Raw genomic sequence first — 13,601 nt, 5'->3', positions numbered from 1 at the left:
CCACTGCAAGTGTGAACATGCTATTGCGCAGGCAGCTGACAGGGTGAATACACAAGAGTAGTTTCCCTTCAGCACTCTGAGCGGCGCTGTAACTGCCAGTGATGTAACTCTGCCAGTGTAGACATACCCTAAGCAACAGTGTTATATGAAATGAGGAAATACAAATGGGAAACAATCTATAGGTAAACACTGATGAGTTAAGTGGTAAATAGTGTTTGTTTTCTTCAGTGTTTTGAGACATAGGGTGAAATTTTTATCTCAGGAATACTATCTATGTGCCTCAGGGAGGTTTTCAACTCCTGTTATCAAATGCTTGTATACAGAAAGTCATTTAGGCTTAAGACTATATATTCTTGTCAAGGAGATCACTTGCTGATTACTTAAAAGCTAGCAAATTACTGTGCATGAAAGGGGCTGCTGATTTTTTTTTCTCTATCTGCCTCAGTGGTCTGCTTGTGAAAAGTGCTTTCCAAATCTGTGCTTCTTGGGTAGGGTATCAACAATGACAAGCCTTATATCTGGGGCAGATGTACATATGTTCCAGATACAGAGCCATGTTTCAGTTGTTGAATGCAGCCCCGATTCTTTTGTTTGCTTCCTCTTCCTAATCTGAGAATATACTGAATTGCTCTCTTTCCTGACTCGCTTGCACTCATCTACACAAAGCGGCATGGTGATAGGTAGTCCAAAAACCGGTGGTGTGGTAAGTCATCTTATCAAGGAAAAGGTCCAACCTAACCATATATATCATGTAAAAAAGACTACATTAACAGAACAATCCACTTATAAAGTCAAATATTCAGTAATTAGGAAATGCCAGAATAAAATTGGCCGATGCAGCCTTAGCTCAAACCCTTGCTTGCATGCTCTCTTTCCCTATATCACAAAAGAAGTTGTGGCAGGGCCAGGAACCCAAGTCTCCTGGATCTCATTCCAATTCCTTTAACATAAGATAGCAGCATCTTCTTCCTTCTGCCTCCATCCTGTGCATCAAATGAGGCTTGGGTCCATAAGGAGAAGTAACTTCACTCTGAACATTGTGAGTTGTTACTGATTTATTATTTGTATTATCATAGGACCTAGGGATCCCCAGTCCCCATCAAGCTAGGTACCCCATCGTGCTCAGTGCTGTACAAGCTCAGAACAAAAAAAAAAGTCCCTGCCCCTAATTGCTTCCAGTCTTAGTATAAAACGAGAGAGAACAGATAGATGGACTGACGAGCAAGTACAAAGAAACATCGTCGTCATGATGTGTGGTAGTATCAGCAGCTGAACTGCTATCAAGTTTTTTGTAGGCTTCACAGAAAAGAGTTTTAAGGAGGGTTTTGAAGGAGGATAATGAGTGAGCTTTGCTAATGTTCTCAGGGAGCTTCTCCCAAACATGGGGGACATGCATGGGAGACAGCACCAGCATGCGTCTTTGGAAACTTAGCAAGTGGGCTATGGAAGCTGGCATCATGGGAGGATTGGAGGCCGAAGTCGAACTCTCAGTAGTGAATGAGAGATAAGTAAGGTGGTGATCTGTCGTGAAGGGCCTTGAAAGTGAAGACAAGTGAAAGTGAATACTTAGAATGACAAATTGGCAGAAATTAGAATCTGTTCACACCTGATTAGCAAAACAGGAAAAAAAGGTGCTATGTCTATCAGCTAGTTTATTCACAACTAATAATTCACCAAGTTTCACTTACAAAGGGTTTATTTACATTCATCTTCCATATTCTTCATCTGCTTACTGCCTCTGCAGTGCCCCAAGACAGGAAGACTTGCATTAATGTCAGCAGGTGAGGGTTGATTTTGAGCCTCTTTTGTCCTCCTGCCTCAATTTGTTAATTAGGGAAGGAAATGTAAAATGGAAGGGCTGATTCTGTAGCTCTACCCCGTGCAGATGCTTTTGCATGTCTTTCAAGGGAACTGGGAATAGGTTGATGAGGAAGGTGTAAGACAGAAAATGTGTCCCATCCTCGCAAAACTGATTTGAAACTCAAAGCCTGCCAGTTCAGAGTCTCCAAATCCAGAGTCCAATTCTAGAGACAGACTGACTGCCTTTTCTCTAGTATATATACATAGCTATATAGTATTTTATTTGATGTAGTAATATTTACTATCTCTGTTTTACAGAGTTTGGAAATTATACCTTAACCTCTGGCTAGGAGACTGTGTCATTATGCATGCTGAGACAGTAAACTGTTGAATTTTTGCTGTGCAGGGGTCTCTTCTAATGAGTTATTCTTTTCAAAGCAAAGTACAACAAAGAAGTGTCTAAAACCACCTTACTGTGCATTTGAGCAGCAAACTATTTCCCACTTTACAGATGTCATGGTGTTCTCTCTAGTGTTATTTAATCTTGGGATCAGTCTTTAACTGTACTGATTTTCTTCTTTTTCAAAAAAATAATCTCCCTCTTACTTGAGCAAAAATAAGGACCTCTCCTCCCACCAAAGTGAAGAAAAGTATAGAAAACACTTACAAGCAGAGAGAGTAGTTCTCATCTCAGGAAAAGCCTGAAGATATTGTTGATCACACACAGGATCTTGAAAAACACACAGGATTCTTTTAGCAAGTTTGTGTTTCTAAATTACTTACAGGAGGAAAAACAAAGAGACAATCATAAGAATAAATAAATCTTCTAGATCCTATAAGCTGCTAAGTAACCAACATGTTTTATTGATTTTGTTGGTTTTTATTTATTTATTTTATTTACAAAGTACAATGGAAGTGCACCTATCCAATGCTTTCAGCACCCTAGAAGATTTTTTAAAAATACATTAATAAACAAACAGATCTCTGAATTCCCCTAGTTCAAAAGACGTAACTCAGTGCTAACATAAATATAATTGAAATTAATCAAGTCTCCAGAGTCCCCAACCACCACTTTCCAGCCTCACACAACACTCACTCACTCATGGAGAGCAAGAGGGGAAAAAAAAGTGTGCCTCACGTGGCACGCACTGAAGCCTTAACAGATTTGGGCTAGTATGGATCTATGAAGTGAGTTCCAAAGTTCTAGGACCCAAATGGAGAATGCCCTGCCTTGTGCTTGTTTGAGGCCCAGTGTGTCCAGGATGATGTGTATCTGCACCCTCTCTGTTACAGGCTCTGTTGTAGTGCAGTGCTTGAGCCTTCTTCTCTTAGCCATGAAGTTCCAGTTCCAGAAACATTCCACTGTGCGTAGGTATAGTGCATACTATAACAATTACCTTTCAGAAATCGACATTTTAATTAGTCATCTCCCCAGTATTTAACAACCTGTGGGAACTTCCATTTATCAAGGAGCTACATTATCTCAAACAATACCTCCTCTTTCCTTCCAGACAACTGATATATCCATTGGTGATGTTGCTGCCATTATCTGGTAATTTGGAACTTAGCTGTCTTACTTGCCATGTTTAAAAACAGTTATCAGTTCCTTGATTTTTAACAGTTCTGCTCACTGTACTGTTCTTTATCACATAGCATAGCTGGTTAGATAGGCCTTTCCGCCACTTTTACATTGCACTTTTCAGCAGTGTATTTAACAACTTTTATAACCTTGGCTCTCAGGGTTTGGTTGTGCCCTTTCAACATGTGCTAATTGTGCACCAGCATTTTTTCTCTCTTCCAGAGAGAATGCACACAATTTGCATTTCTACATTTGCTGGTCTGTTATAGGCATTTTTGCACATAAGGGATTGGTTTCCTAGCATTTTTGCCCAGCAAGGAATGGGCAGCAAGGGATGTTCTATTCATTTCCTCTGAAGCACCTAGCATTGGCCACTGCCGGAAGACAGGATACTGGGCTAGATGGACTTTTGGTCTGACCCAGCATGGACATTCTTATGTTCTTATATTGACCACTTGGTAAATCTCTAGCTGATTTCTCTAGCTCCTCTGGTCACTTTCAGTCCTAAGTGACCAGAGGAGCTAGCGAACAGGAGCTGCTAATGGGAGTTTTGTGAGGGAGTTTACAGGGGAAGCATGAGGGCAGGGGGCTACATACACTTAACATTCCTTAAACTTTAAACTTAAGCTAAAAAACATCCCCTGATAAAAACAAAACAACAAAGGAACCAGCTGCAGGAGTGAAAAGAGAATGCAGGCAGAAGTCCCGCAACAGAATGAGGGCTACTCAGTTTATTGCACCCAATGGAGCATGCATGATTACCTGCCCTATGGGCAGGTAGTGTATGTGTACATTCGGTGCAAGGAGCTTCTGGCCCTCAGAGACCGCATACGGGCTTTGGAGGCCAGGGTGACTGAGCTGGAGGAGCTAAGGGAGACAGAGAGGTAGGTAGATGAGACTTTCTGGGACATAGTAGAATGGTCCCACCCACTGTCTGTGACAGCCTTTGTGCTGTTGAGGTAGATGAAAGCCTCAGGGAAGAAGAACATCCAACTATAGCAGAGGGAAATGATCCCATAGTTGGGACCCTCTTTCCAGGTGATGATGTGGTATCATCTCACCCTGAGGGTATCTCTCCGGGGGAGGGAACTCCAGTTATTAGGAAGAGACAGATATTCGTAATGGACGATTTGATCATTAGAAACATAGCTGGGATTGCGATGACCAGGAGAATCACATGGTGACTTGCCTGCCTGGTGCAAAGATTTTGGATCTCTCAAGACATCTAGATAGGCTTATGTATAGTTCTGGGGAGAAGCTGGGGGTCATGGTACATGTACATACCAATGACATAGGGAAAGTTCGAAGAGAGGTCCTGGAGAACAAATTTAGGCTAGGTAAGAGACTGAAGTCCAGGAACTCCATGGTAGCATTCTCTGAAATCCTTCCAGTTCCAAGTGCAGGGCCAGTTAGACAGGAGGAACTGCAGGACCTCAATGCATGGATGAGACGATGGCATAGGGAGGAGGGTTTTAGATTTATTAGGAACTGGGGAAACTTTTGGGAAAGGGGGAGCCTATACAGGAAGGATGGGCTCCACCTAAACAAAAATGGAATCAGATTGCTGGCACTTAACATTAGAAAGGTTGTAGAGCAGTTTTTAAACTAAGGGCTGGGGGAAAGCTGACAGGTGCAGAGGAGGATGTGACTCGGACATCCTTTAGGGGAGGATCTATAAATGGAGGTTTCTATGTCCTAATAAGGAGAGGATGGAAGATAATAAAATACAGGTAGGATCTGTTTCCTTTGCTGCTTCTCTGGAAAAATTCTCATTACTCGGTTGACTTCCTTTACCGTATGTCTTGTGAGTCGTCTTTTAACATTATTTGTCCCGGAATAGTATGATCATCCTACTTCTCCCTCACCTATTCTTATATGTCCAGTCCCTGTCTATTTTTTAATTACATCCTAAAGTCCTCCTCCTCCTCTCTTTTCTCACTCTTTCTGTTGTTGATCTTGCAAATTTCTTTAAAGGCAAAATTAGAATTATCCAGCATGAATTCTCCACCTTCTTTCCTTTCTCCTCTGTGCAGTTCAAAAATTCCCTATCTTCTATCTGCCCCATTTCCAACCTCCTTGAGTGTACCCTCTGCTCCCGGTGACTTGTATTCTTGGTGCCTTCTGATACAGCCTGTCCACTAAATAAAGCCCTCAAAGTAACAAACTACTTCTTTCTTGCCAAGTCTAAGAGCCTCATCTCTATAATCATTCTTAATCTTTGCTAATATTGGAACTGGACTGTCCTCTTTTCTTTGGCTTCTCAGACTCTGACCTCATATGGTTCTTCTCCTACCTTAGTGACCATTTATTCATCATTGCTTTTTTCTCCCTTCCTATTTTTGTTGTTGTTTTTGCTCAGTAGACTATCTTTGATCCCTTCTTTTCTCCATCAACAGCCAACCTGAGTGACTTTATCAGTTCTGTTTACTACCTTTATGCCAAAGACTATCAATTCTAGATCTCTATTTCTCATCTCTCTGTCCAATCTTTCATCACTATCTATCTTTTGGATATCTCTTCATGATTGTCTTACTGCATCCTAAAATTAACCATGTCTAAAAATGAACTTATCTTCCCATCCACCTTTTCTCCATCTCTGGTGACAACTTCAGTCACTCCAACTTACAGTCTTGGGTGTTGTTTGTGTCCTCCCAGTCCTTTATGCATATCCAGGCTCTTATCAAATCCTGTCACTCTCATGAGTTCATGTCCCTGTTATCTCTAGCATAGTTTTGTAACCTTCTCCTTTTCTCTCGTGGCTCCAGCTCACTCAACTGTAATTAAAGGGCTTTACTGGCCAGCCATGCCAAGTCACGCTGCTTCTCAGAACGCTCCTCTGTCTCCTGTTTCATTCTGCAAGAAATTCAAATTCCTTTCTCTTACTGCTCAGATTCTTTCCTCATTCTGTCATATGCTGTGCCCTTCCAGGTCCATCGGTCTCTTGGCTTCATTCATCTGATACCTGACTACTTTTTTAAAACAATACTCCTCCCTACATGTGTAACATCTTCTTCCATCCAATGAGACAATCAATCTTCCTTTCCTTCTTCAGATCCCTCCTTTAAACCTAGCTTACAACAGGTCACATTCCATGTCTAATAGCTCAATTTAGCTCTCATTATAGGGAATCCTCAGTCTTATGGCAGAATTCATTTATCAGAATTGCGCTGTAAGTCAAAAATGCTTTTCCCTTCGGAATCAATGGTATGAAGATGAAGGGGGTATTGGTTCCTGAACCAAGGCTTGATACACTATTTTCACTACAGCAACACAGATTTTTGTACTAAATGAATTATAGATGACTAATGTTGCAACACAATGTATTTACTGTACACTGTATTTTGTAAACACCATCCAAGAAACATATAAACTCGCATGCTGTTCAGAATGCAGGCAACACAGGCTCAGAAAGCCAGAGCGAGTGGCACACATGCTGAGCCTCAGCCAATCACTATTCAAGCTTTCTGATTGGCTGAGCGTGGGGCCCCAAGCCAATCCAAAATAAGAGGCAATCCTACCCAGCAACAACCTATCCTGCTTCCTCGAAGCCAATCAGAAGCAACCCCTTCCAGCTCCATACCAGTATAACGCAACCAGGATGTGATTTCAAGCGAACTTTAAGCAAATTGAGCATCGTAAAGGCGAAACAGTCAATTGAAAAGTGTTGTAAGTGGCATCTGTAAATCGGGCCTTGTCAGTCTGAGGGCTCCCTGTATTATAAACACATAATTTGGGGATGAGATGCATGACATTTCTGTAATGATTCTATCACTTCATGCTCATGTTACACGGTCTCCTCCATACCTCTCTTTTTTATTTTATCCAACTGAGGCCATGTCTACATCTAAAGTTTTGCAGCGCTGGTTGTTACAGCTGTATTAGTACAGCTGTATAGGGCCAGCGCTGCAGAGTGGCCACACTTACAGCAACCAGCGCTGCAAGTGGTGTTAGATGTGGCCACACTGCAGCGCTGTTGGGCGGCTTCAAGGGGGGTTCCGGGAACGCGAGAGCAAACCGGGAAAGGAGACCAGCTTCGCCGCGGTTTGCTCTCTCGTTCCCGGAGCCACCCAGCAAACCGCAGGGAAGGAGTCCTGCTTGCTCTGGGCTCCGGGAACGAGAGAGCAAACCGGGAAAGGAGACCCGCTTCGCCGCGGTTTGCTCTCTCGTTCCCGGAGCCACCCAGCAAACCGCAGGGAAGGAGACCTGCTTGCTCTGGGCTCTGGGAACGAGAGAGCAAACCGGGAAAGGAGACCCGCTTCGCCGCGGTTTGCTCTCTCGTTCCCGGAGCCACCCAGCAAACCGCAGGGAAGGAGTCCTGCTTGCTCTGGGCTCTGGGAACGAGAGAGCAAACCGGGAAAGGAGACCCGCTTCGCCGCGGTTTGCTCTCTCGTTCCCGGAGCCACCCAGCAAACCGCAGGGAAGGAGTCCTGCTTGCTCTGGGCTCCGGGAACGAGAGAGCAAACCGGGAAAGGAGACCCGCTTCGCCGCGGTTTGCTCTCTCGTTCCCGGAGCCACCCAGCAAACCGCAGGGAAGGAGACCTGCTTGCTCTGGGCTCCGGGAACGAGAGAGCAAACCGGGAAAGGAGACCCGCTTCGCCGCGGTTTGCTCTCTCGTTCCCGGAGCCCCGAGCAAGCAGGTCTCCTTCCCTGCGGTTTGCTGGGTGGCTCCGGGAACGAGAGAGCAAACCGCGGCGAAGCGGGTCTCCTTTCCCGGTTTGCTCTCTCGTTCCCGGAGCCCAGAGCAAGCAGGACTCCTTCCCTGCGGTTTGCTGGGTGGCTCCGGGAACGAGAGAGCAAACCGCGGCGAAGCGGGTCTCCTTTCCCGGTTTGCTCTCGCGTTCCCGGAGCCACCCAGCAAACCGCAGGGAAGGAGACCTGCTTGCTCTGGGCTCCGGGAACGAGAGAGCAAACCGGGAAAGGAGACCAGCTTGATTACCAGAGGCTTCCTCCTTCCACGGAGGTCAAGAAAAGCGCTGGTAAGTGTCTACATTGGATTACCAGCGCTGGATCACCAGCGCTGGATCCTCTACACCCGAGACAAAACGGGAGTACGGCCAGCGCTGCAAACAGGGAGTTGCAGCGCTGGTGGTGCCCTGCAGATGTGTACACCTTCAAAGTTGCAGCGCTGTAACTCTCTCACCAGCGCTGCAACTTTCTGATGTAGACAAGCCCTTAGATTGTAAGGGCTTAATCCAATGTCACTTGATTTGGGAATTGTGATGAAGTGGGGTGTTTTCTTGGGGTTTTCTGTGTTTTCCAGGGTTTGCATGCACGGGGGTGGGACTCAATGTCCCTGGGTGTTACTGGTTTAACAAGGTGAGAGGAGAGGAAGTTTGTTGTTACAGAGGACCGGAGAGGGACTTGGGACCCCAGCTCAGGAGACACAACCGGTTCTGGCCAATGAGAGGACAAAGGACTGTAGAGAGAGGACCCTGGTGACCTGACCAGCCAGTTCTAGCCAGAGGAGAGCTGCGAGGAGAGGAGACCCAGGCCTTCCTGTTTACGACCCTGTTTACCTGGAGAGAAGACAATGGACAGAGGCGGGGCTTGAGGCCGGGGATATCAGAGGCCCAGCTGAGAAGCAGGGGGGCTTGGGGCTGGCAAGGGGAAGCAGGCAGAGCCCACCTGGATGCAGGGAGACTGGGATGTGCTGTTATTGTGAGAGGCCAGGCCTGAGGCCCTGAGAGTTTCCTGTGCTGTGTTCAACTCTCAATAAACCCTCCTGTTTTATGCTGGCTGAGAATCACTCCGGTCTAGAGAACAGGGTTGCATCTGCCCCTTTGGGGGTGAAGAGGTCCAGGGGATCCAAAGTGCGTGGACTCCTAGAGGGGGCCCACAGTGGAGACAGATGTGCTAAGGCTTAGAGAGGTGCGGCTCCAGGAGGTGGAGGGGCCTGACCCTGAGAGAGAATGGACTCCCGAGAAGGACTGTCTCACTGAAAGGGGCACCCCCCCACGGACCGCACAGGGCCAAGAGTGGGCACGATCTGAGAATCCGTGACTGGAATCTTTCCATTGATTACATTCATACTTTGGGGCAGGAACCTTGTCTTCATTCATATCTTTAAAACATCATGCACACAAATGGCACGATGCACATGCATATCGTACACTTTTTTTATAACTCCTCACTCGGGTTCCTTCTTTCAAAAATATCCGTATTAACAATTTAAAACTTAATTAAAATTTATTTCAGGAAAATATTTGCCGCTCTGAAGGCCAGAGTCACATGTCATGGAAATGAGAATAGTTTTGAGTCTCTTGGAGCAGGGCGGAATCAGAGTATTCGTTACAGGTCATCCAAGTGGCTCCAATGGCTACACAAACAGTCTCCCTTGTTCTTGTGATAGATGCTACTAATAAAGAAGGTCTTATGGAAGTGAATACATGTAATACTTGGCACTTCAAACTAAAGTCAAAGTATTTAATAAGCCTTACAACACCTTTGCATCTCAGAAAACTTTGGGGTACAAGGCATCAGCTGTTCTATAACTAAACCAGATTGAAAGTGAAAATGATTATTGCATATAACTGAAAGTAGCTGGGCAATTCAGATAGGCAGGATATAATTACCTTAGTTGGAATTTGGCCCAGGCTCTGGTTTTAACCCATTACTCTTATGAAAAGCAAACCACGTTGATCCAAAAATCTCACAATCAATTGCCAGATACATGTACAGGGATAATAGAAAGCATGAAGCACTTATGATTGTCTTCTGTTGCCTCAAATATTGGGAACAGGTCCTTTCAGTCTAGGCTATTTTAGGGCTTTCACTTAATTGTTTATTTAACACTAATACATGGATAGGCTGTGTAAGCACATACATATTATTTCGTGTGACTTAATAGAAGTATTGCTATAGTTGGCAACTTGGATTTGAAGTGTAAATCTGCAGTGTGTGTCTGAATAGAAACCAACGGGGAAGATTTGAAAGTTGGCACAATATCTTAAAATTACTGTGGAAAACATTTCAAAGTCATGTCTTGGGTGGTGGAGACTTTCTGCCACACTATAGAGGAACTTTTGGTTTCAGAACTAGTGTATTCATGTGATCTTCCCCTTTCCATTGTACACATCATTTGGGCATTCCACAAAACCAATGCATTTTTTACAGTAGACCCCTGACTTACTATCCTGAGGCACTTTTTGCTTCTGTTTTTCTATTTTTTTTCCCCTTAGAGCTGATCACAGGGATAGTTAAAAGAAGTAGCCACATGAAGCACAAAAGCAAAAAGGCACCCATGCTGTAGATATATTTATCTTCTCCTTTGACTTTGAAGCTACTACTACTTCACTGGCCCTATTTACCTATGATTTTGGTCACAGCTAGGAGGAATTTCAACCTTCTGACTTCCTGCCCTTGCAAACCACCAATATTAATGAATATACATTTTTCAAGCAAAGGATGCATCTTTAACTGAAATCTTAACTTTTGTTTTGCTCACTAAAAATCTGTTTTTTTTCCTCTCACTGGGTAGTTATGGACTCTAATTTAACCTAACTTGAGGCGGAATAATCTGAATTTTTTCTCATTTGCCTAACTGCCCTGGACAATTCCACTGGACGGAGTTTAAGACCTATGTTGGAGGAGGAGAAGACTTGATAGTTTCTAACTTCAAACATGTGAATCACACTTTTCCTGTATGTTATAATTGATATTTATTAGTTGGGATTTTCATTCTCACATCATTTGAGAACTGGCAGATTTTGCTCAAACCTTTCAGATTCATTCTTGCCCAAGACCAAGAATTGGAAATACACCTCTACCCTGATATAACATGGTAAAGCAGTGCTCCGGGGTGGTTGCGCACTCCAGCGGATCAAAGCAAGTTCAATATAACATGGCTTCACCTATAATGTGGTAAGATTTTTTGGCTCCTGAGGACAGTGTTATATCGGGCTAGAGTTGTGTCTCAGAATGATGATTTTTTTGGCAGTTATAATGCTAAAATGAATAATACTAAATCCATTGGGGATGGTGTAAAGTTTCACTGGCACAGATTTGAAATGATCACATTCCTCATAAGAAGTGGAGCCACGCAGAGAGCTGCGCACATCTTCCTAAACTCATAAATTAAAACATTGTAATAAATGACACTACTGCGTACTGGGCCAAAATCTGCCCTCAGTTACCTCCATAATTCTACTGACTTCATTGAGGTTGCATTAAAAAAATTGGCCAAGTTTTACACATGTGACATATTAAAGGAAAGCTATTTTAGAAAAAAAAAGTTGGTTTAAAAGAATTGAGATTTCCTTACTGATAACAGCAAGTGGGGCCACCTGATTTTTATCAGGGATTGGATACTAAACTAGCATTAGCACATTAAAAAAAGAAAAGTCCTGATAGTATAATGATGTAAGGGAAGATTCTGATACCCTTACTTCAGTGGGATTCTGCCGGTTCCTAGAGAAGGGCAACAAAAGTGTAACAAGATTATGGCGATCAACAGATGGCTCAGGCAATGGTGCTATAAGGAGGGCTTTGGGATGTATGGCCACTGGGAAGCATTTATAGACAGAAGACTGTTCTCTCGGGATGGACTTCACCTGAGTAAGGAGGGAAATAGACTCCTAGGATGGAGGCTTGCCCAACTGATTAAGAGATCTTAAAACTAGGAATTTGGGGAAGATGGTTGGGAGATGTCCAGGTGATCTCCACACCGGAATTTAACCTTGAGAGTGAAGAAAACAAAGTAAGAGGGGATACAGCCATGGACAGAAGAATTGACATAAGGAGGAAGGGTAGTATAGATACCAGACTAACAGGTGATGCTGGTGGTAGAATGTCTGTGCCTAACAGAGTAAAGAATGTCAGTGAAGCCAAATGACAAAAATTAAGATGTCTGTACACTAATGCGAGGAGCCTAGGGAACAAAATGGAGGAACTAGAGCTACTGGTGCAGGAAGTGAAACCGGATATTATAGGGATAACAGAAACATGGTGGAATAGTAGTCATGACTGGAGTACAGGTATTGAAGGCTATGTGCTGTTTAGGAAAGACAGAAATAAAGGCAAAAGTGGTGGAGTAGCATTGTATATCAATGATGAGGTTAACTGTAAAGAAATAAGAAGTGATGGAATGGACAAGACAGAGTCTGTCTGGGCAAAAATCACACTGGGAAAGAAAGCTACTAGAGCCTCCCCTGAGATAGGGCTTGGGGTGTGCTACAGACCGCCAGGATCTGATTTGCATATGGATAGAGACCTCTTTAATGTTTTTAATGAAGTAAACACTAATGGGAAATGTGTGATCATGGGAGACTTCAACTTCCCAGATATAGACTGGAGTACAAGTGCTAGCAAGAATAATAGGGTTCAGATTTTTCTGGATGTGATAGCAGATGGATTTCTTCACCAAGTAGTTGAAGAAACAACAAGAGGGGATGCCATTTTAGATTTGGTTTTGGTGAGTAGTGAGGACCTCATAGAAGAAATGGTTGTAAAGGACAACCTTGGTGCGAGTGATCATGAACTAAGTCAGTTCAAACTAGATGGAAAGATAAACAAAAATAGATCTGGGACTAGGGTTTTTGACTTCAAAAGGGCTAATGTTAAAGAATTAAGGAAATTAGTTAGGGAAGTGGATTGGACTGAAGAACTTGTGGATCTAAATGAGGAGGAGGCCTGGAATTACTTTGTCGCAGCTGCAGAAACTATCAGAGGCCTGCATCCCAAGAAAGAGGAAAAAAAGCATAGGCAGGAGTTGTAGACCAAGCTGGATGAGCAAGCATCTCAGAGAGGTGATTAAGAAAAAGCAGAAAGCCTACAAGGAGTGAAAGAAGGGTGAGATTAGCAAGGAAAGCTACCTTAGTGAGGTCAGAACATGTAGGGATAAAGTGAGAGAGGCCAAAAGCCATGTAGAGTTCGACCTTGCAAAGGGAATTAAAACCAATAGTAAAAGGTTCTATAGCCATATAAATAAGAAGAAAACAAAGAAAGAAGAAGTGGGACCGCTAAACACTGAGGATGGAATGTAGGTTAAGGATAATCTAGGCATGGCCCAATATCTAAATAAGTACTTTGCCTCAGTCTTTAGTAAGGCTAGTGAGGCGCTTAGGGATAATGGAAGGATGACAAATGGGAATGAGGATATGGAGGTGGATATTATCACATCTGAGGTAGAAGCCAAACTCAAACAGCTTAATGGGACAAAATCGGAGGGCCTAGATAATCTTCATCCAAGAATATTAAAGGAACTGGCGCATGAAATTGCAAGCCC

The 13,601-nt window shown here is 43.7% G+C and overlaps 1 protein-coding gene across 1 annotated transcript in view; it reads left to right on the top strand.

The window, feature by feature from the left end:
• The window catches only part of PXDNL (peroxidasin like), a 304,433-nt gene that overhangs the window by 113,596 nt on the left and 177,236 nt on the right, over positions 1-13,601 (top strand). The window contains 1 exon segment of the mRNA XM_050941930.1: positions 7,021-7,058. Within this exon segment, the coding sequence (XP_050797887.1) occupies positions 7,021-7,058 (38 nt within the window).

This window comes from Gopherus flavomarginatus, chromosome 2 (assembly GCF_025201925.1).
Source record: "Gopherus flavomarginatus isolate rGopFla2 chromosome 2, rGopFla2.mat.asm, whole genome shotgun sequence".
NCBI classification, from domain to species: Eukaryota; Metazoa; Chordata; order Testudines; family Testudinidae; genus Gopherus; species Gopherus flavomarginatus.
Note: the sequence above shows the minus strand (reverse complement) of the source record. Positions and strands in the feature narration are given on the sequence as shown.